Genomic DNA, 22,138 nt, shown 5'->3' with positions numbered 1-22,138 from the left:
AAGACAGCTGTGTTTTAACTTCCGACAGTCCTTCTGTTGGACAGGGCTTCAAAAACAATGTGGGTAATGGGCTATAGTTATACCTCTTTTGAGTTTTAGTGAAATAGATACGGGTCTGGGTGAAGGCAACCCATTTAAAAAAGGTTTAGCTTGATGTTATTAATGGAATTTGCACCATGATCTTCCAAACAAGGCTGCTTTTTGATATTAAAGAAACAATAAAAAAACCAACCCAGTGCTGCTCACGTTTAGAAAGAAATTGAAGGCTTTTAAACTGGTTAACATATTTGAAAGCAAAGGAGACAGAAACTGGAGGGGAAAAGAGAGGAAGAAAAATTGCTTGTGGTTAACAGGGAAAGGAATTTTTAGTAGTTTAAAACTGAAGGCTGAAAACAATTACATGTGCTAGTGGTGATTATACAAATCACATCAGTGCCTTGTACAAGGCACCTGGTACCCCAGATGTGTCCTTGTGAATGTTTTCAGCTAAGAAGCTGAAAATAAAGATGAGCTTTTACCATCTGCTTGAAATACCATTAATGATATATATAGAAACTGATTGGCAGATATGACTAATTAATAAGTTATTATTTTTTAATGCTTTGAAGTTTGCAGGCTTTGGCTGCCTGGTGTCACTGCAGCAGTGCACAGAAGTGCTTCACAATTACTCTGCCTTGATGTTTATTCCTGAATTCTGATTGATATGGTGAGAAGTAAAGAATAACAGCCCATCAAGTTACTCCTCTTACAAGCTATGCACTGGGTGAGACAGGCTGCTAAGAATTAAGCAGCACTTAATTCACTTCAAACATGGATGTAATAGAATGAATGATGGAATTTAATATAAACCCTTGTGTTTACCTGATGTAATGTAATTGATGCTCTATCAAGTATTTGTCAGAAGAAATTGAGTACCCAAGTTTGTCACAGACCCACAAAAATAATTTGGGTTAAAGAGAACCTCCAGAGGACATCCGCTCCAACTCTTTGTTCAAAACGTGTCTGTTTAGATGAGACTGCTTAGTATCCAGCTGAGTCTTGAACACAACTACAAGGACAGAGATTCCACAACCTCCTAGGGCCACCTGTTCCAGTATTCCACCACTGCCATTATTATAATAAACCGAAAAACTAAATACAGCACCCTTTTTCTATATAAGCGGCGCCTTTGGCCGGTCCCGCTCGCTCAGGTCGGTATCTCGGTGTTTGGGGCTCCCTGCTCCGGGAGCGTCCCGCAGGTACCGAGCGCAGGGCAAGGGTCGCTGCTGCCGCTGCTGCTGCGCTGTCCTGGGCACGGCAGCCCCGGCTCCCGCCTCGCGTGTCTCTGTCACGGGTGTAACAGCCAGCGGAGAGCTCGGACAAGCAAAACGCGCAGTTCACTTTCCTTTCTTGCCCCTTACAAACAGCACAGCGCGCACCGAGCCCCGAGGCGGGGCTGCCCCGTCCGCGCTGGTGCTGCTCCTGCTCCTGATGGGCACGAACGGCCCCGCTACTCCCCTCGTAGCTCTACCCGTGAGGCGGTTCTGGAGCAGGAGCCGCTTCAGTTTCGGAGCCGGGGCTGTGCTGGGATTCCCTCGGGAGCGTTCCCGGCTCCCGCCGCCACGGCCGCGCCCCGCAGAGGGCTTTGCCCGGCTCCAACATGGCGGCCCCGCCCTTGCGCCCGGGCTCTCCCTGCCCGGTTCCAAGATGGCGGCCCCGCTCCCCCGGGCGCTCCCCCGCGCCCCCGCCCCTTCCCGGGCCCTCCTGCGCGCGCGCGGCCCCACCTCACTTCCGTTTGTGCAGCAGCCATTTTGTCTTTCCGCCGCCGCTGCTGCCCGAGCTTCTCCCTCCCTCCCGCCGCCGCGGGCCGCGACACTCCAGTTCCCCCCCGGGCGCGGCTCCCGCCGGGCCGGGGCCGATCCCGAGCCCCGTCCCCTTATCCCGGGAGGCTCCTCCGCAGCCCGGCCGCGAGGGCGGCACCCGCGCCCCTTGCCGCGCGATGTCCAGCGAGGAGAGCTACCTGGCCATCCTGCGGTACCTGACGAACGAGCGGGAGCCGTACGCGCCGGGCACGGAGGGCAACGCCAAGCGGAAGATCCGCAAGGCCGCCGCCTGCTACGTGGTGCGCGGCGGCACCCTGTACTACCAGCGGCGGCAGCGCGACCAGCAGCGCTTCGCCGAGCTGGAGGTGGTGCTGCAGGCCGAGCGCCGCGCCCGCCTCATCCGCGCCGCGCACCTGGCGCCCGACGGCGCGCACCGCACCCGGCTGCAGACCTGGCAGGGGCTCTCGCAGAAGTACTGGTGGAGAGGTGAGCCCGGGGCGGGGGCGGCTGCGGGCACCGAGACAACGAACCGCGGCTGGAAGGGACGCCGTGGGTCCCTGGGTCATCCCAGGCATGGCACAGGACGGTTCTCGAGCGTCTCCCCCGATGGAGACTCACGGGGCAGCCTGTGCCGGCGCACAGCCACCTTTACAATTTGTCCTCGTGTTCACGTGCAACTCCCGTGCTTTAGTTTCTTTCTGTTCGTTTCCTCTTGTGCCATTGCTTGGCACCGCCGGGACCTTGCTCCGTGCTCCTGACGCCTCTGTTTAGATGTTTATACACATTAATGCGGTGCCCTGTCAGTCGTCTCATGTCAAGGCTGACCGTGTGCAGTTCCCTCAGCCTTTCCTTGTAAAAGAGATGGTTCAGTCCCTCAATCATCTTTGCTGCCCTCCTGTACCCGCCCGAGGAGTTCCATGTCTCCCTTCTGCTGGAGGGATGTCCGTGCGTCATCCCTGGCGGGACCAGGAGGGGACTGTCCCTTGCCGTGACCGGTGCCTTTAAAGGCCACCTCGAGCACGTGCTCTGTGGGCAGTGACACTGTGTCACACCCCGAGGGGCAGGGCTCGCTCTGCATGGTACCTCTCGGTCAGCAAATTGTCCAGGGCCGCTCATCCGGCGGTGGTACCTTGAATATCTGCAAACAGAGAGTACAGCTGTCCCCTCCAGGTACTGCACACAGCCCAGGTAAGGCAGTGACATCTCAACAGTGCCCTTGGGATAGGGTGATAATCCAGTCCACATGGGCTGGGTTAGCTCTGTACCTCATTCATGCATGTGCTGGTGTTCGTGTTAAAGGACTACAGCTGGCACTGGTGGCAGTGCTGGCACTCATTGTTTTATTTGTCTCTTTCTTGCAATGAGAGGCTGAAAAGACCAGACTAATTCTCAGCTGGGTTCTGAGTGATGCTACAGCTGTTACAAATGGTGTTGCCTGAACAGCAGTAATTCCCAATTGGGACTTTCTTTTGCCTGAGGGAATGACTTGATATCTTGTTCTCTTTGGATTTGCTGTTCTACTTTTAGCCCTGGGTATCCATTAAACAAATCACCTGCTTTTCACTTGCCATGGGCCCGGTGTGTGTCTGCATTGCTTCTCTTGTCCTGCTCTCTTCATCCATCAGCAAGTCTGTATTTCCAGCTTTAGTTTTCCCTATTTTCAGTTGGAGAGATTTTGCTGTAGCTGCAGCCAGTCCCTCCAGTCCAGATCTCAATGACTTGATGATCTTTTTGTATGAAGAAGGGATTTGGCACCTCAAAGCTAATATACCCATTCTGGATGGTTGTTTCCTTGCCTTTATCTGCATTCTCATTGTCTGCCCAGCATTGCACTGTTCTGGCATCTTCCTGTGCAGGAAACTTCCTCCATGGATCTCAGTGTAGCTTCTGTTTGTCAGGAGAAGGCACTCTGTGTTCTTTTGATCTTACTGATCACCTTTATTTGCACACCCTAAATCCTCTTGCTTCTCTTACAGTGAGAATACTAAAATTCATTCCATGCTTTCAGTTCAAGTTTTATGTTTCTTACACGTGTCTCCCTTAAAACAATGTTGTCCCTGCCATTACAGTGTTCTCTGGCTGCTGGGGACAGCAGCTTTGGCCCAGCTGTCAGCCTGAGGTGGACGTCAGCCTGGTGTTTGTTCTGTAACTGCAAGGCCATGGGCTGGACAATGCCTCAGGGGCCAGGAGGGCTGTTAGGGATGTGATCTGCAGGCCTGAGACCTCCTTCTATTTCAGATGAAATCAAGGAGATGTACAAATTGTTAAAATGGACATTAATATCTCAGTTTGCCTTTAAGTCTCTGTTTTCCTGATCCTTACAGAGAGAGGTATTTAATGATAGTGCAAGTCATGCTCTGAGGAGATGTGAGCAAGCAAGTCTTGGTCTGTGTCAGCAAAGTTTTGAGCAGTGCTGGATTTTAAGCCATAGAGGCCCAGCTGCTGTATATGCCTTTATATTGTCCTAGTGAAGAGAACAAATTTGGATTGAAAGCCACGCATGGAAAATGCCTTGGGATCCAGAAGGGGACCCTGTGGTTAGGACCTGCTGAGGATCTGAAAATATTTACAGAATTGCAGAATCTGCTGGGTTGGAAGGGACCCAAAAGTCACTGAATACAACTCCTGGCTTGCACAGGACCATCCCCAAAAGTCACAAGAGTCATTCCTGAGAGCACTGTCCAAACACTCCCTGAACTCTGCCAGGCTTGGTGCTGTGACTGCTTCCTTGGGGAGGCTGTTCCAGGGCCCAGCCACCCTCTGGGTGAAGAACCTGTTCCCAAACTCCTACCTAAACCTCCCCTGACGCAAATTCAGGCTATTTCCTCGGGTGCTGTCATTTGTATTTGGTTCCACTGGTTAAAGTACTGGGGGAAAATTGATTTATTTAAATTCCAAAATCATAAGCAGTGGATTTAAATCAGTGTTAATAGTACCTATCAGTGTCATTGCATATAGCACAGTTGATCCCAATTTTGCAAAAGCTCATAAGCGAGCCTTCCAATTTTAGTCCTCTTCAGGAGGAACAAGCCATTTGTGTGGGCTAAATACAGGGTTATATTACATTTGTCGTTGATGTGGGATGATGAGACTAAATGTCTAAGAACCTTTTTTTTTTTTTTTTAGCCTTAATAGTCTTTCTAGGAGGGTTTGCTTGATGTAGTGACATTCTAAATGTTATGTCTCAAAGTAGCAGTAGAGACAATATTATGCAATGGTGTGAGAAAATCAGAATTGGTAATATCACATCAGAGAGGGAGAGTGTGGGTGGCTGACTTTATTTTGCTTGATTAGTATGTAATATTTTTGATTATTAATTATTGATGTTTAGCTAATTTTCTACATAGTTATTTGTTTATAGTAAATTGAATTAAGATTAGAAGCCTAATCAAGCTCCATTGATTTTTCTTAGGTATTCTTAAGCAGGTTAAGGATTACATTAAAGAATGCAGCAAGTGCCAGGAAAAGCTAGACCGCTCCAGATCTCTCTCAGATCCTTCTGAAATGCTGGAGGAGCTGGGACTGGATGCAAAATCTCATGAAGACAGTAATGAAACAGATGATGAATTGAGTAACACAGCATCAATCCCAGCAGCATCCCCAAAGCCTGTGAAGAAGAAACCAATAGCAAAGCATGAGCTTGTGTTTGTAAGTACCATGGTTTACATCTGAATGGATTTGCATTTTCTATTGCTGCATTCTTGGTTATGGACTTCTTTTCCATTGTTGTGATAATCTTGCAACAATAAGACTATACATTTTGCCAAAGATATTGAATGTGTAGAAATGGGATACTGGTGTATATATTACGAAATTAATTATAGGACATCATTGCTGAGAAATAAAATCATGCTATATATTATGCATATAGAATCTAAAATAAAATTAATGGCAAAATTGCCATTGCTTACAATTGCCATCACATACAAGATTCTTATGGGCTCTATATATTTTCCTTAATAAATGATGATATAGTAATATATAAAATTCTTGTTCATAATTGCAGACTCACGTGCACATAAAGACATTTGAATTTCTAAACTTTTTCAGACTGTAGCATAGAAAAATACAATCAAAGAGCTGTTTGAATGTGTCTTCCCATTCTTCCAGTCTGTTTTAATTGTGTTTGGAGGGAGGGTGAAACTTAAAGAAAGAAAGCAATAGTAAAGTTAAGCTCTATATTCTACAGGCTTGAACTGATTGTATGGTTGCAGAAAATAATCCTTTTCTGTGTTTCAGTGTGAATGCTTGAAAAGGCACAATCTAAATGTAATGAAGTTCTCAAATGTTGTTCATGACAGGTTGACAGTAAGGGCCTTGTGAAGCAGTCATCTTCCAAACATTGTCTGTCAGTCTTAAACCAACTGAATCAGCAGAGGCTTTCCAATCAGTTCTGTGATGTGACTTTGCTGATTGAAGGAGAGGAGTACAAAGCTCACAAATCTGTCTTGGCAGCCAACAGCGAGTACTTCCGAGAGCTCTTCATTGAAAAGGGAGCTGTCACTAGTCATGAAGCTGTAGTGGATCTGTCAGGTGAATTGCTGTGGGTTTCAAAGCTAGAAATCATAATATCCTAAGGTGTACAGTATTTAATTCAGGTTTTTTTGAGTGTTGAATACACCCAATTTTTATCTTGCTTTTTTCTTTGTTTTAATCTCAAAGTATTTTGTGTGAATCATAATGCAAAAGTGATCACTCTGATTTTGCCTAATATGATTTTCTATGGACTGTGGTATTTAATCTTAAAATTTCTGAGAAGCTTCTGATGGATTTTTACCTTGCTTAGGCCTGTTTCCTCCTTGTATTAGTCACAAACGTTAAAAAGGGAACAAAATCAAATTCTTGAGTACATCAAGCAGGGATGTTGACAAGCTGCTTGGAGAGTTGTTTAACTTAACAAATGCTAAATTGCTTCTTATTTATGTGAAGCAGAATTTTACATGTCTGCTTATTTTTCACACCTGGTACATGCAAGACAGGAGCTAAAATATGTGTTCTAAAAATAGCTTTGTAGTGATGAAGAGTAGTGTACAAAGCATAAGCCTTCTGCATTGCTTTCTCATTTATTAACTGTCTCTGCATGAATAATAGGCATGCATGAACAATGATTTTCTAATAAGGGTGGTCCAGAAGGGTCCCCACATTAAATATTTGATTTATTATTTATGCAACTGTGTACACTTCTACCAAATTCTTATATTTCAGCATTTCTATCTATATATCCATATTTTTATTATTTTTATAGCTACTTCCTTATTTTTCTGCCACATGGCTTGTTACTTAAGACCTGAGTACTTTCTGAATGTAGCAGATCCAGAAAGACTTTGGTTCAATTAATCTCCTCCAAAAGTATTGTGGCTCTCCCAGCATCTTGAAATATTCCTCAAAGAATTTTATTGTGAAACTCTTTAAGTACTACTTAGTTATTGGAAAAGTTGTCTGAGCTTAGCCACACATAGAAACTACATGAGGAGGAAGCTGTAGTGTAAATGACAATTAATTGAGTGCCAGTGATGGGCTTGTTATTTCCAAGTGTGTTTTGCTCTAAATTTCAGGCCTAACTGTATCAAAGGTGAACTGTTGTATTCATCATGGGATCTTTTGGGGTAATTTCAGGTCATCATTATTTGCTCTAATATCTTGTTTTATTCCTGGTAGGTTTCTGCAAGTCCAGTTTCCTGCCTTTATTGGAATTTGCTTATACTTCAGAATTAACGTTTGACTTCTGTAGCATGGCGGAAGTGGCCATGCTCGCCCGGCATCTCTTCATGTCGGAGGTCCTTGAAATCTGTGAGAATGTGCACAAACAGATGGAAGAGAAACAAATTACAGTGTACCAAAAGGGAGATATCCAAACAGTAGAGTCAACTCAAAATCTAGCAGAGCAGGCTGAAGTGCAGGTGCAGCCCATGGATGGTGTTGAGCAGCCTAAACTCACAGCCAGTGAAGTGCCTGTAGCTGTGAATGGAGCTCCTTCCTCTGCTGGGACAGAGGAGGCAGCAGCACCCCAGCCTGACATGCTGCACCCAGAGCCTCTGGAGGCCACTGCAGGTGATCCTTCCAAGCCTGTGGAACGGTGTGAAACAACTGAAAATTACATCAAGATCCAGCTGGTGGAGAGCATTCCAAACAGCCTCTACAACAGACTCAGCACTGAGCCATCGGCTGTGGAAGCCATGGACACAGAGAGCCAAGGGGAAACTGAGGCAGCTCAAAATCAGAGTGATAAAGCACATGTGGACTCTGCTTCTGAAGACTCCTCAGAGACACTCAAGCAAAAAAGTGATGAGCAGAGCAGCTCCATTTCCCAGCCAGAGAGCCTTGCTTCCAGCCAAGATGATACTTACAAAAGCAAGCTTCGCCAGCGCTCTGTCACTGAGGGGGGATACATCAGGCTGCATAAAGGAATTGAAAAAAAACTGCAGAATAGAAAGACAAATCCTAAATCTGCAGTGCAGCAGGTATTCTGTCTGTCATTAGACCTTGTAGTTACCAGAGTAATCTCTTAGCTGTGACAGTTGGGCAAATAAAATCCCAAAAGCATTGACTTGGCATCAGTATTCCTTCCATATTGAAGGTTCTTAGAATGCTCAGTGGCCACAATCTAGGTTGAGTATCTTCTCACAGCTTCTTATGGTTGGACAGAAGTTGTATCAGCTCCCCAAAACCTTAATGATCTGTGAATTTAATTCTAAGCTAGCTCATGTGCACATCAGTCAGAGATACATAAATTTATTTATCTATTAGAGAAGTGAGATCCTACATTTGTTCAGATTTGAGAACAACATTGGAATGAAAAATTTTACATCCTATGTAGATCTTAAGATGTAGTAATGAGTCACAATAATGCATTCCTGCTGCCTTCTGATTGGGGTCAATGAGAACAAAGGTCCAAAGAGCAAAAAAACTTGTTAAAAACTCTAGCACCTGAACATACTAAATGTTAAGTAATTGAACTAGCTCCAATTACAATTTTGGTGGTTTTTTTTTTATGAAGCAGTCTTATTACTCTTTCCCCTTTGAGAGCCTTTCCTCTTTCAGTGCCTTTGGACAGTTGACAATCATCTCACTGGGCATCATGCATTTAGTTTGTGACAGAGTGCACTTGACTGCATGTTGGCCAAGTCTTCTGAAGAACTATTAATAATTATATTATAATTTCCAAAGGAGTCCTGACAGTTTTGTGTACCAGAGCCACCAGTCCCACACACAGGACAATGATGTGGTATCAGTAGAAACTGTAGCATTAGTGTATTTTTACAGATGGACAGCTTAAAGCCCAGATGCTAAAAGTAGCACAATCAAAATACTTGAGCAACCTATTTATGCTGGTTGAAGAGCACCCCAGTTTTGTTCTCTTTTGGGAAGGGGAATATTTACTTTTGGGAATAGTTCCTGTTAAAGTATTTTGCAGTTTTTAAATCCAGATCCTTGACAGAAGAAGCGCACAGACCTGTGGAAAAAAGAAATTAGTTTGGATGATTGCTCAGGATTGGGCTCAGGAATAGGTTTAAATTACAGTACTTGCACCTGACATGGAAATATTGGAATGAGGTGTGCTTTGTAGGAATTAATTATTTTCCTAGCTCTTACTAATCCGGTACTGAATAAAATTATTTTTGTGGTTTCACAATTTAGCCAAGTTTGCATAATTTTTCAGAGCATCAGGATTTTTTTTTAAAATACATTAAAAATTTGAGTTTCAATTTGGTTTTCAGAGGCACGGAAGGGCTGGCATGTTTTCAAAACCCGCTAGATACCTCACTGGTTGGGTATTAGAAGAAGTCATGTGAGACTCCATTTTCTTAATGCAGGAAAAGCTAAATCTTTATTCACATACCTTATTTTATACAGGTTTCATAGACCTTGTGCTTGACTCCCATTGGTTAGTAGTTTTCTTGCCACCTAATTAATTGGTTAGTAAATAGTATTTACTTGTCTATCAAATCTCTGTTCTTGGATTGTTTGCATACTTTTTCTGCTGGTTCTCATTGGACAAATCCCTTGTTATTGTGGGTGCATTTGTTTTTCACCCTTAGAATAGATTGTTAACAAATGTCTCATTCTCAAAATGGCTTCATATGGGAACTTGCTTGATAGCTGCTCTTGCAAAGTGAGGCCTTGATTTCATAAGGCCTTTCTTTTATAGTTCTTCTACCTGTCTACAACAGTTGGGAGAACAGAATGAAGAAATTGGGATGCCTGTACTTCCTTCCCTTGCCTTATTCTCAGGAACCCAAAGGGGACACACCTGATACAGGGCATTTCAACCTGATACCTTAGAATTTGGTTTCTAAAGAATTTGGCAGCAAGTTTCTGCAAAGGAAGATGAGATTATCAGCTCCAGGTAGCACTAGCATATGTGCCAATACCACATAAAAAAACCCACTAGTGCCTTATTCCTAGATAAAAATCTCTAGGAAAGCTGGAATGCTCTCAACTTGATAGAAATCCTGACTGGCAGTACTCTGTGATTCTCCTGTAACTATCCCATAGCTGTCACTTAGGCAGTGACTCAGGGCTGGAGAGTTCATTGTCCCTGAACTGGTAAGTCACTGGGTGACCATCGTTATAGTAAGCTTATGGTTTTAAAAAAGAATGGTTTTTCACTCACCTTGAGGTCTGTAGTTTTGTAGTAAACGGAAACAAGGTAACTTTCAGGCAGCTAAGTCTGCTGAATACAATTAGGAGGTATTACAGAAAAACAACATCAGCTTTTAATGCCAACTTTCAGACAAGGTATGAAGTACAATGCAGTAAAATTCATTAATAGGTTATGTTTTTCCAACTAAGGTTGCCATGAAGCTGGTACAAAGAGGGAAAAAAATGAAACAGCCCAAAAGAGAGACCACGGAAAATAACGAAGTGGAAGCGCAGCACAAATGCACTGACTGTGGAATGGTGTTCCAGCGGCGCTATGCACTCATAATGCACACACTGAAACATGAAAGGTCTAAAGAATATAAATGCCCAGTAAGTTGAGGGGTTGGGTTTGGTTTTTTTCTGTGTAAATCTTCCTCCTTATGATAATTAATTCTGTAATTATATTAGTAATTATATTTGTTGCCTTTTTTGGTATATGTGTTTATTTTCCTTACCAATTTCAGAGTTGGATATAGCCTTGATCTGGCTGGGGTGAGGTAGAATGGAGTGCAGCCACTTGGCCTGACAGTAGTGTGTGACTTGCTGCTCAAGACAGTGCTAGCATGGGATTTGCTTTTAACCCTACCAGTAAATTTGTGTTTAGTCTAGACTGAAAGTTAGTCTCACTGGGAAGTGATCAGTGGTCCTGTCAGTAGCTATAAAATAAAAATTTAGAACTATTCATTAACCTCAGGAGTTGAGTTATGGATTTAATTAATCATATTACTGTACTTAAAACATTTTAAAAACATGTTTGTTTTTTTAATACTTCTGAGCGTTACATGCAAAGTGAGTTTGTGATCTTGTCTGCCCCAGCTGTGTAAGAAGGAGTTCCAGTACGGCGCGTCGCTGCGGGCGCACCTGGTGCGGCACACGCGGAAGACGGAGGCCGGCGCTGCAGCCGGGGGGGCCGAGGGGAGCGGCGTGTCCTCGGTGAAGGGCAGGACCAAACGGGAGTTCGTGTGCGACATCTGTGGGAGGACTCTGCCCAAGCTCTATTCCCTCAGAATACATATGCTTAAACACACAGGTGTCAAACCCCATGCGTGCAAGGTAAAGTCCTTTCGCTCTCTAATCACATTTGTAATGCTCTCTATTACCAATATTTTGGTATCGATGCTCTGCTTAAGTTTATGTTAGTCTTGTTCACTTCATTTGGTCACTTCAATAGGGAAAACTAGTGTAACATTCATGATGGAATTGCTTACGGTCCAAGAGTGAGAAAACTAGAATGAGCATGAGTTGTGCAAGTTCATATTCTGGTGTCTAGAACAATGTCTTCCTTCGATTTTTCCTTTTTTTAATAGACCAGTTCTATCACTGGTGCAAAATCACAGACTTGTCCATGCTAGTTCCCAAGAGATACAGGAAGTTTTGTTCTGTTTGAAGTTAAACACCTATTACATAATTAGTTTTATTTGTCCTATTCCACCACGTATGGATTTTTTTAGGTTTGTGGAAAGACCTTTACATATAAGCATGGATTGAAAATGCACTTAGCTCTCCATGAAGTACAGAAACAGTTCAAGTGTGACTTGTGTGAAAAGTCTTTTGTCACAAAAAGAAGTCTTCAGGAGCACATGAGCATTCATACAGGTAAGTGATGAAAAAGGAAATCCTTTTCCTTTGCTTGGCTGTTTTATGCTGCTGAACGTTAATGTTCTTCAGTGTCAAAAGAAACTGTTTAAAAAAATAAATGGTAGTTTGTTTTTTTTTTTTTCTTCTGGTCAGGCAGCTGAGATAGAGGTAAGTAGTTTTCTGGGGCTAAACCATAGTTTAGTGTTATTATGCAGATGTTCTATACAAGAATGGGGAATTGTGGTTGGTCTGTTCCTGTGGTTTTATGTACGTATTTAATGCCTGCATCATGTCAGTTCAACAGGAAATAGGCAACAGGCTGGAATGTTCTAGTGCACTTCATCTTCCAGCCTGTCCTTTTACAGGAAAACATGCTAAGTTAAATCTCTCAGAATCTCCAGATATGTTTTACAAGATTTTCTGTAGTAATACTGACATTTTGTAAAGCCCAGTGTCTTGAAAGATCTTAGCATGTGAAAAATGGCAATATAATGATTCAATACAAGCAGTGTTTTAAAATTGTAATTTGTAAAGGTTGTCTGTGTTTCTGGTTTTCTGGGCTGAGCAGAATCAAGAGAGATACTCAGTTAATATCTCTTTTTGTTCCTGAAATTAAGGTATTTGTATTAGTAGTCATCACTCCTGTGTTGATGAAATGGAGCACAAACTTTATTTTAAGGTGTTTTTCCACAAATGCAAGATATAAGCAGTAGTCCATAAGCAATGCTGTGTTTCTGAAGAAGTTGGATAATACATAAGCACAGGCAGTTGTGGTTTTTTTCATACAAGAAGGCAGGTTTTTAGGCTGCTCACTTTTCCTCCTAAATCATAGTTTCAGCAATGTACCTATGTTTAAAAATATGAAATAAATTAATTTAGAGTTGCTACTCCCCCCTTGTGTATTATTACATTAGCACATACAAAATACACTTAAAAATTCCATCAGTGTATAGTTAAACAAACCTCACTTTGTAGTACTGCTCTGATTACTTCAGGTAAGTTATATATGAATTAAAACCTGTCTCACAAAGCACTCCAGAGAAATGGAGGCATGGCTTGCTAACATGTTTTGTTTTGTTTTTGCTAGGAGAATCCAAATACCTTTGCTCCATATGTGGAAAATCTTTCCACAGGGCATCGGGACTCAGTAAACACATAAAGAAGCATCAGCCAAAGCCTGAAGTTCGTGGATATCAGTGTACTCAGTAAGTCAGGTGATGGCTGGGTTTGGTGGGCTTTTTTCTTGGTATTAATGATCCCAATCATTTTCAAGATTGAAAGCAGCTCCTTGTTGTAGCATAAAACTGTTCCACTGGCCTGGGATAAGACTTGGGAAGCATGAGAATAAAAATTCATTTTGTAAATACATGCTGGAGAGCAAAGGCTTGGTTTTAAACTGTTACCCAGCTCTAGTTTCTTGCAGCTCTTCTCTAATGACTTTGCACTGTAATTGGTGCTATAATCAGTAGCTGTGTGGGTATATAGCTTTTTTGTAGGTCAGATAAAAGAGTGTAAGGTTGTAAGAGGCCAAGGGCCTTCAGCCTGGTTTGCCCTCTTGTAGTGTGATAGTGGATTTCATGGATTTGAAGCTGTAGGGTCTGCAATGTCCTGCACTTGTGTTCAGTGTTTGCTGAGACATGGCTGTGTTTAGGAACATTGCAGACTGAGACTCACTGACTGTTGCACTTCTCTTGATTATAAAACATATATGACCACTTCAATACTGCAATGAATAACATTTGTTTTTATTCTTAATTTATTTTTATTCTATTTTATTCTTAATTTACTATTATTTACATGACAGTATTGCGGACTTTAGCAAAGCAGAAACAGTAACTGGAAAGTGTGATCTTAGTGCATTAGCAAAACATGGATACTTCTTCCATGACCAAACAGACTACAGGGAACTTTTTAAGTGCCCTGCAGAAAGACAAATAATGTTTAATCTTGGAACTCACAATGATTCCCTGGGAAGCTCTGTCAGATATTAAGAGGAGTGGTACAATTTATATTATTGCCTGTAGCAACTCAAGGTTTTAAAGAAAGCAATAATCTAAAGAGTTATTTAAAGTATCTCGTTGCTGCTGCATACTAGCAAAAGTAATATTTTCTAAATTATGAAAACTTATTTCAGTTCTGTCAACAATGTTTATATTTAGTGATTTTTAATACTAAAAGCATTAATTCTAAAAATACAGAGAACAGAGCTAATAGGGTGCACAGACACTGTTTCATGAAATGTACTATGGAAGGGAATTTTAGTTTTGAAGGTGAAGTATATTTATAAAACAAAAATTTTTTTACTCAAGGCAGTAGGGCCATGCATGCAAGAGGTCACCTTTACAGAGAAGATATTTTGACTCCCCAGTTTCTTCTAAACAGACACAGTCCTTTCTGCTTTTCCAGCAAAGGTCTCTGCTAAGGATATAATTCATGTTGCCACTGGTGGTTTAGAGAGCTTCACTAAGCAATAACCAGACTTCAGTTTTTAGTTTGGTGGCTTGGAATGGAAACCTCCCTGTCAGGCTTCAGTCTGAACTTCTGGCCCAGTTGAGCAAAGCTGATCATTAATTATTGTCCTAAAATGTTCCTGGAAGTTTTGCAGTGAAGTATGTGTTTGATTAAACTGCAGTAATGCATGACAACGTATGGTGGTTGCTTGAGTTTTTTACTTCTCCAATGGCTTTTCCAAATACACAATCCTTGGGGAGAGAGCACCAAGTGCCAACCCCATTCAAGCCCCTGAGGGGTCTTTCTGGTACTATTTTAAGTGGATGTGCAAACTGAGGATCCCTGAGAGCCCCATTTGAACTGGAGTGGTGAGACTTTCCAGCCTAGGAGGAGGTTGGTTGTGTGGCTCAAGGACTGTTACCTTTTTTTTCCCTCCCTCAAAAGCAAAGTCAACTTTTTTTCTCTCCAGAATGCCCATATTCAGGCAGTGTAATATCAATGTTTTGTTGCTGTGTGGAAGTTTTTCTCATTTTCAGATTCCCTCATTCCAGTAGAAGTTGAATCAGCCACCTTTGCTTGCTGATTGCTCTGCCTCTGTCCTTTCTTGAGTCATGCAGCTGTTTGTTGTTACATGAGGAAGAGAGAGAGATGAGCAGCAGAATTTCTTTCAAAGGGAGAAACCATGTTTTGAATTAGATCAGACTCTGTAGTCTTCATACCAAGAGGAGCTGTATAGTCCAACTATGGCAAAGTATAAGTGAAGGAAAACCCTAAGTTAGCCTGGGTTAAGATGTGTTCAAGCAGCAAGCTAAAGAACAAGTATTGATACTTTCAGATGCTTTCTTGCAGGAGTATGAATTTGGGGTTTTTTATTTTCTAAAAAACCCTACATTTGAGCATTAAAAACAACAAACTCTAGTTATCTTTGTGTCAGTCCTCTTTGGTTAAGGAAAGAAGCAGCTGTTACTGTCCTCATAGGTTCATATGGTATAATACAAATTTCTCATGTCTCCCAGTTGGTTTGCCTTTGAATATTCACCATTAAAACTGCAGAAAGAATGTAGTTACTCAAAAACAGACAAAAGGGTTTCAGAGGTCCTCAAGTTTTATTCCAGGCTTTCAAATAAGCTGCTGTTCTTATAAATTTTTCCTAGTCTAGAGTGGGATTGTGTTTTAAATAAATACTGATGATGCAGTAGGTGTTCTCAGTCTTGAGTTGCTATTAAAGAAGAGGGTCCAGTGCCTTTGAAATCAATGCCTTTCTTGTATGGGATGCTAAAACCTCTCCTGTTACAGGTGTGACAAGAGTTTCTATGAAGCTCGGGATCTTCGGCAGCATATGAATAAACATTTAGGTGTGAAGCCATTTCAGTGTCAGTTCTGTGGGAAATGTTACAGCTGGAAGAAAGACTGGTACTCTCATGTGAAGTCTCATTCTGTCACAGACCCTTATAGGTAAGAGGAAATTAATTTAACAACTGAAATGTACCAAAATATACCTATATATAACACTGAAATATGCATATGTAACACTGAAATATACCTCAAAGTGAGGCTATAGAGATCTACAGCCTGTCAACGAGGCACTGCCTAGTCCACTTTTGAAGTATCAATGGATTGATGGTGATTAGGGTCTTGAATATTTGAGGATGCTTTACATAGTGTGGGTTGGCTCCTAACTTGGGACACAGTGCTGGAACTAAGATGTGAAGTCATAAAAGGATAAATACAATCAGTGCAGTTAGAAACTTATGTCATCTCACTTCTCTAGAAGGAAGTGGGTTAGTGGAAGCTTTGTGGCTGTGGATAAGAGGAAATATAGTTAAATCCAACAATATTACTTCTAATTATGGAACTACTTACCATATAAGACAATATTGCCCTTAACCTTTGCCTACCGTAAATAAAGTGCATTTTGGCTTAAAACACAGACGTGTTCAATAATGGTTTTAATAGATTTCTCACATTAACACATTTTAGGTGTAATGTATGTGGAAAAGAATTTTATGAGAAAGCTTTGTACAGAAGACATGTAAAGAAAGCCACACATGGTAAAAAAGGAAGAGCAAAACAAAATCTGGAACGAGTTTGCGAGCACTGTGGAAGAAAATTCACACAGCTCCGGGAATATAGGAGACACATGAACAATCATGAAGGTATGTAGAACACAAATAGTCATTACATCCCCAAACCCCTAAAAACACAATGTGCAAGGGGTAATTGTTTCTTTGAGTCTGTGTGTCCTGTCTGGCAAGACATGGAAGAGTTTTTACAGATTCTCCAGTTCTGTGTGAATCCTGGTTTGGTAACTTGCTGTCAGTGATTGCCAGAGGTTGCTGTTGGGGGTCTTTCTAAAGCTCCAGTCACACACAGGGACTGTGCCAATTTGTCCTCAGTACCTGAATAGAAGAGGAACATTTTTACAAGTGACTAAGAGGGGTAAATCTGGCAAAGAACTGGATGCACTAAAACATTCTCCATTTTCAATGGCACACACAGTTAACAAACTACTCTTCAGACAGGAGAATGATTGGCCTAAATTTAAAAAGAAAAAAAGGACCAATATTGGAAATGGATCAACTTCTTAATTTGTGACAAGTGATAAATTGTATGATGTTTGGAGAAAATATGAAAACTTTTTTTTTTCTTGTTAAAGAATTATGTGCATTTTTACTTTAGAGGTAAAGTATGAAATTGATTTTTGAGTATTTGGTTCTTTCAGCTGTGTTGGGAGTCTATATTCTCCTGTCCCAGGGCAAAACCCACTTTTTTTTGAAGCATGTCTTCTTTTTAAGAGCTCTTAAATCTGACAGCTGTTTAACTATTGAAATAGAGATTTTGTGTTTCTAAACAGCAAAAGTGTCCTGTAGTAGGTACTTAGCCTAAATCTACAGCAACTGTCAGAGAGGAAAAGCCACTAGTGAGATGGTGTTTGTCACCACCACAGACCACAGAACTCAGATGTTACAAGGGAAAATAAGATCATACAAACATCAGGTGCTGTATTTGAACATATGCAGTGAAGAGAAGGGTAAAGCTGTAGGTGTACAGAAGGATTGGCAGAAGCAAAGGATGACTAGAAATGCAAGTGACAAATTGTGTGAAGTAAAACATGGCTTCAGAAAGGCATCAAAATTATCAGAATTCCATTAAGCTTTATACACTTAAAATGAGGAAGAAACTGCATTAAAAGGAATCTTGACAAGTTTTTCAAAGTAAAGTGTTGGATTGGACTGGGCACTTGTGGAGAATCGTAACTACTGAATGCATTATGCTTGCATTATATGGTTACACAGAAATGGTAAAATGATGTTTTGCCACACAGCAAACATCACAGGATTGCTGTGAGATCTCTTTCTTACATGGCAAACATCACAGGATTGCTGTGGGATCTCTTACATGCCAAACATCACAGGATTGCTGTGGGATCTCTTTCTTACACAGCAAACTGTGACAGTGTCCACAGGGGTCCAAGGATGAGGGAAGAGACGAGGATTTGACTCTATGTTTCAGAAGGCTTGATTTGTTATTTTATTATATATATTATATTAAAACTATACTAAAAGAATAGAAAGAAAGATTTCATCAGAAAGCTAGCTAAGAATAGAAAAAGAAGGAATGAATAACAAAGGCTTGTGTCTCGGACAGAGAGTCTGAACCAGCTGACTGTGATTGGTCATTAATTAGAAACAACTCTATGAGACCAATCACAGATGCACCTGTTGTATTCCACAGCAGCAGATAACCATTGTTTACATTTTGTTCTTGTGGCCTCTCAGCTTCTCAGGAGGAAAAATCCTAGAGAAAGGATTTTTCATAAAAGATGTCTGTGACAGCAAACATCACAGTATTGCTGTGGGATCTCTTTCTTACATGCAAACATCACAGCATTGCTGTGGGATCTCTTTCTTACATGCAAACATCACAGCATTGCTGTGGGATCTCTTTCTTACATGCAAACATCACAGCATTGCTGTGGGATCTCTTTCTTACATGCAAACATCACAGCATTGTTGTGGGATCTCTTTCTTACATGCAAACATCACAGCATTGCTGTGGGATCTCTTTCTTACATGCAAACATCTCAGCATTGCTGTGGGATCTCTTTCTTACATGCAAACATCACAGCATTGCTGTGGGACCTCTTTCTTACATGCAAACATCTCAGCATTGCTGTGTTCCCCACCCCGCTGCTCTCCCTGTGGCTGCAGGCCAGCGCTGTGACCTTTGCTTGCTGTGCCCCCAGGTGTGAAGCCGTTCGAGTGCCTGACGTGCGGCGTGGCGTGGGCGGACGCGCGCTCGCTGAAGCGCCACGTGCGCACGCACACGGGCGAGCGGCCCTACGTGTGCCCCGTGTGCAACGAGGCCTACATCGACGCGCGCACCCTGCGCAAGCACATGACCAAGCTGCACAGGGACTACATCCCCTGCAAGATCATGCTGGAGAAAGACACCCTGCAGTTTCACAACCAGGGGACGCAGGTGGAACACGCCATCAGCATCTTAGCCTCGGACATACAGGAGCAGGACACCGAGATCAGCTTTGGCGCTGGCGAGGGCGAGACTGTGGTGGTGACGGGAGAGACGCTGGAAGCCATCGAAGCAGTTGCAGCTACTGAGGAGTGCGCGTCGGTCTCCACCCTTTCTGACCAAAGCATCATGCAGGTGGTAAATTATGTACTGGCACAGCAGCAGGGACAGAAAATGGCTGAAGTGACGCAGGCCATTGAAACTGTAGAAGTAGAGGTGGCCCATGTAACAACAACAGAGTCGATTTAGTGTATGAGGGAGCAAGAGGGGTGAGGCTGTGTATCTGTGAGAGCCAAGTGTAAAATGGTTTACCTGAGGCTTTCAGTGATGCCCGTTTCCAAATGGTTAATCCTCAGTACTGAATGTTGTGATGACAGAATACTGCACCACGCATTACATGGAAAAAGTACCAATACTCCAGTGTGGGCCAAGGCTTTGAAAGATAAGATTTCTATAGTGGCTGTAACTTTAAAGAAAACAAAAAGGTTATAATAATGTTTTTTGTGTCATAAAGTATCATACTGTAACTTTGAAAAATTAAAAAGAAAAACACATAAAAAGGCTGCACTAAAAACTAGAAATGCACAGCTATTGGTAGTTTTTTTGTTTGTTTTGATGTGCATTTCATCAAGTTTGTGAGCAAATTTCCTGTATTGGATGCTGTCTGTTTACTCCCAAGACAAGGGAGGTGGTAGAATGCTTTGTGTAGGCTTGTGCTTCATGTGGCATACAGAAAAACTGAAGCTTTTTTCTCTGGGCAAATGCACCATTGGTAGTTAGTGAATCCCAGTTCTGAAGAACTTACCTAAATTCCAGGTGTGAGGGTGGCTGGTCCAAGGTTCAGCAAAATGCTGTAAAATGTTTTATAGATAATGGGCAGGTAGATGGTTGTGATCTGGTTCTCCAAGATGGTTGTGAATTGAAGTTGACCAGAGGACAGCCCACCCCAGGAGGCTGCTTAGAGAAGTAAACTCCTTTTCTTTGTGAGGGAGGAGTTTGCACCACAGCCTCTGTGCACAGCCACGTTTAGCTCCATGTTTGCTTGGAGCTATTGCCAGCACTGATGTGTGACCCCAGTGCAGGCAGCCTCATGAGGGATGCTTCTGTTTTTGCTTTACATTTGATGTAGAAACTGTCAAAGGAGAAAGGTCTAATAGCACACTTTTTCAGGAACTAAGGAAGGTTATGGACTGATCTTGTATTGTATTGAAAGGAGGAACCCTGCTAATTCCCAAGCAGGACACATGGCAGTATCAGGGTAGGGAAATATGAAAATCTTAGGTTCGGTAAAAATTAAATTATCTCAAAATTACCAGAATCTGTAGAAGACCTTATTACTGCTGCTTTAAGAGAAATACTTCTAGATCCAGTTGATAGCTGATGTTACACCACATAGCTGGAAAAATCCTTACTGGGCATTCCTGCAGGTAAGTGTGAGTGACAGCTGTGCTTGGCCCAGGTTTCTGTGTCCCTGGTTCAATACCGCAAACAGGGCACACCTTAATCTGTACAAGTGTAGGTTCCTTTGTTGCTGTGTGGCTTTTTTAAGCAAGCAGCATGTCTGTCAAGGAAACTGAAAGTGCTTTGCATGTGAACAATCAGAGCTGTAGTCTTTAAATTCTTCTCAGTCTGTAGTGGTATCAGGTTTCCTAACCTGGACAGCAGTAAGATACCCGAGCAGCCAGAAACTTGTAATATTGCAGGGTAAATTTCATAAAGAAAGTGACCTGCATATAACTCTGCTACCTGTGAAACAGATCCACTGAACAAAATTTCAGCAAACCCTGTGGCAAAGTAACCACCTCATTTGAATTAGTATTTCTACTTTTCATCTTATTTAACTATGTGGATATCTGTCTACTAAGCTACAGAATGGACTGTTCTTTTTATACTTTGCAATTCTGTAGATAAGCAGTTGTTGAAAATTTTTTATGTTTGAGTCTTGGATTCAAATTAATTTGTAGATGCCTATTTCAAAAGTCAGGGTCTTATTTCAGAGAAATAATGTAGTTATTTATATATCCTGCACCCCTTTACAATTGTATTATTTTCTAATTACCAAATGGAGTAAAACTAAAATGAATATTAAAAAAATTACTGCTAGCTGTAACTTGAATTTTTCTATGGTAAAGAATCTGGAGATAGCCATCCTGCTTAAAATTAAAATACTGCCATTATGATGGAAAAAGATTTAAAAGCACTAGATAAACTTGAAAACTTACTTCAATGTTTGTATCCTAAAAATAATTATGTATTACTAAAGTGGAAAAGTGTTCAAGGAAAAATGGCTGTAAATAGTGCTAGAACATTATTTGTATATTTAGTGTGTTACCTTACAAAGAAGAATATTACCAGCACCTTAGTTTAATCTTTGGTGCATTTATTTATTTGCCCAACCTATGGAAGAAGCAAAAGTGAATCTGAATTTTGGAGCCTTCTTGTTCACTGTCAGAATGCTTTTACTGACTCAGTGATCTGCTGTTTAAAAACCACCAACCAAACTAATAACAGAAGGTTGTTTTCTAAAGGAGAATCAGCCAGGAATGTCAAAGCTGAATGTTGTGGCACCCCTTTCTTTACATGCTGTGCCTTACCTTTTCAGAACGGTGTGAGGTAAGTGGGGAGTGTCACTCTTGGCTTTGCTGTTCCCATCTCTGTGGGGTTGCCTTATGTTTTTCTTTGGACTTCAGCACTTAAGACATTCACTACCCTCCTGCAAAAGTCAGACTGCAAATATGCAGTTGGTATTTGATTTTTTTTTAAAATAAAGTTAATGAGAAGTGTCTGTTCATTAAGTATTCCTAGTGAATTCCTGTACATAATGAATCAGATTTGTACATTCTGCTGTTTTTATTTAGTGTTAAATGTATAAAGTTATGGTTATTTCTGTCATCAATAAACTGAGCTCTGCCATGAATTGCTCTTTCAAGAAACTTTCTTTTTCTCTGGGGAAAGAAGGTGTTGCAGATTGCTCTGCAGTATTTCACTTTCCACATGCAGACAGAATCTGGCCTGGATAGTTCTACTAACACCTGCTTTTTAATTCTTGCCTAAGGCCCAAAGAGTTCCATTGTATGGGGAAAGGAAACACTGCCCTCCTGAATTGTGTCAGAACATGGCTGTACAAGAGCACA

The 22,138-nt window shown here is 41.8% G+C and overlaps 1 protein-coding gene across 1 annotated transcript; it reads left to right on the top strand.

Annotated features, from left to right (window-relative positions):
• The first annotated feature begins 1,848 nt into the window (after positions 1–1,848).
• Positions 1,849–21,921, top strand: ZBTB11 (zinc finger and BTB domain containing 11). Its single transcript, XM_059466110.1, has 11 exons — positions 1,849–2,288; positions 5,215–5,450; positions 6,104–6,335; positions 7,461–8,263; positions 10,596–10,775; positions 11,262–11,498; positions 11,897–12,041; positions 13,111–13,228; positions 15,771–15,929; positions 16,455–16,630; positions 18,721–21,921. Exons 1-11 carry the CDS (start codon positions 1,979–1,981, stop codon positions 19,251–19,253), a joined length of 3,129 nt encoding a protein of 1,042 aa, XP_059322093.1. The 5' UTR covers positions 1,849–1,978; the 3' UTR covers positions 19,254–21,921.
• Positions 21,922–22,138: the final 217 nt, after the last annotated feature.

Source organism: Ammospiza nelsoni, chromosome 2 (assembly GCF_027579445.1).
Source record: "Ammospiza nelsoni isolate bAmmNel1 chromosome 2, bAmmNel1.pri, whole genome shotgun sequence".
NCBI classification, from domain to species: domain Eukaryota; kingdom Metazoa; phylum Chordata; class Aves; order Passeriformes; family Passerellidae; genus Ammospiza; species Ammospiza nelsoni.
Note: the sequence above shows the minus strand (reverse complement) of the source record. Positions and strands in the feature narration are given on the sequence as shown.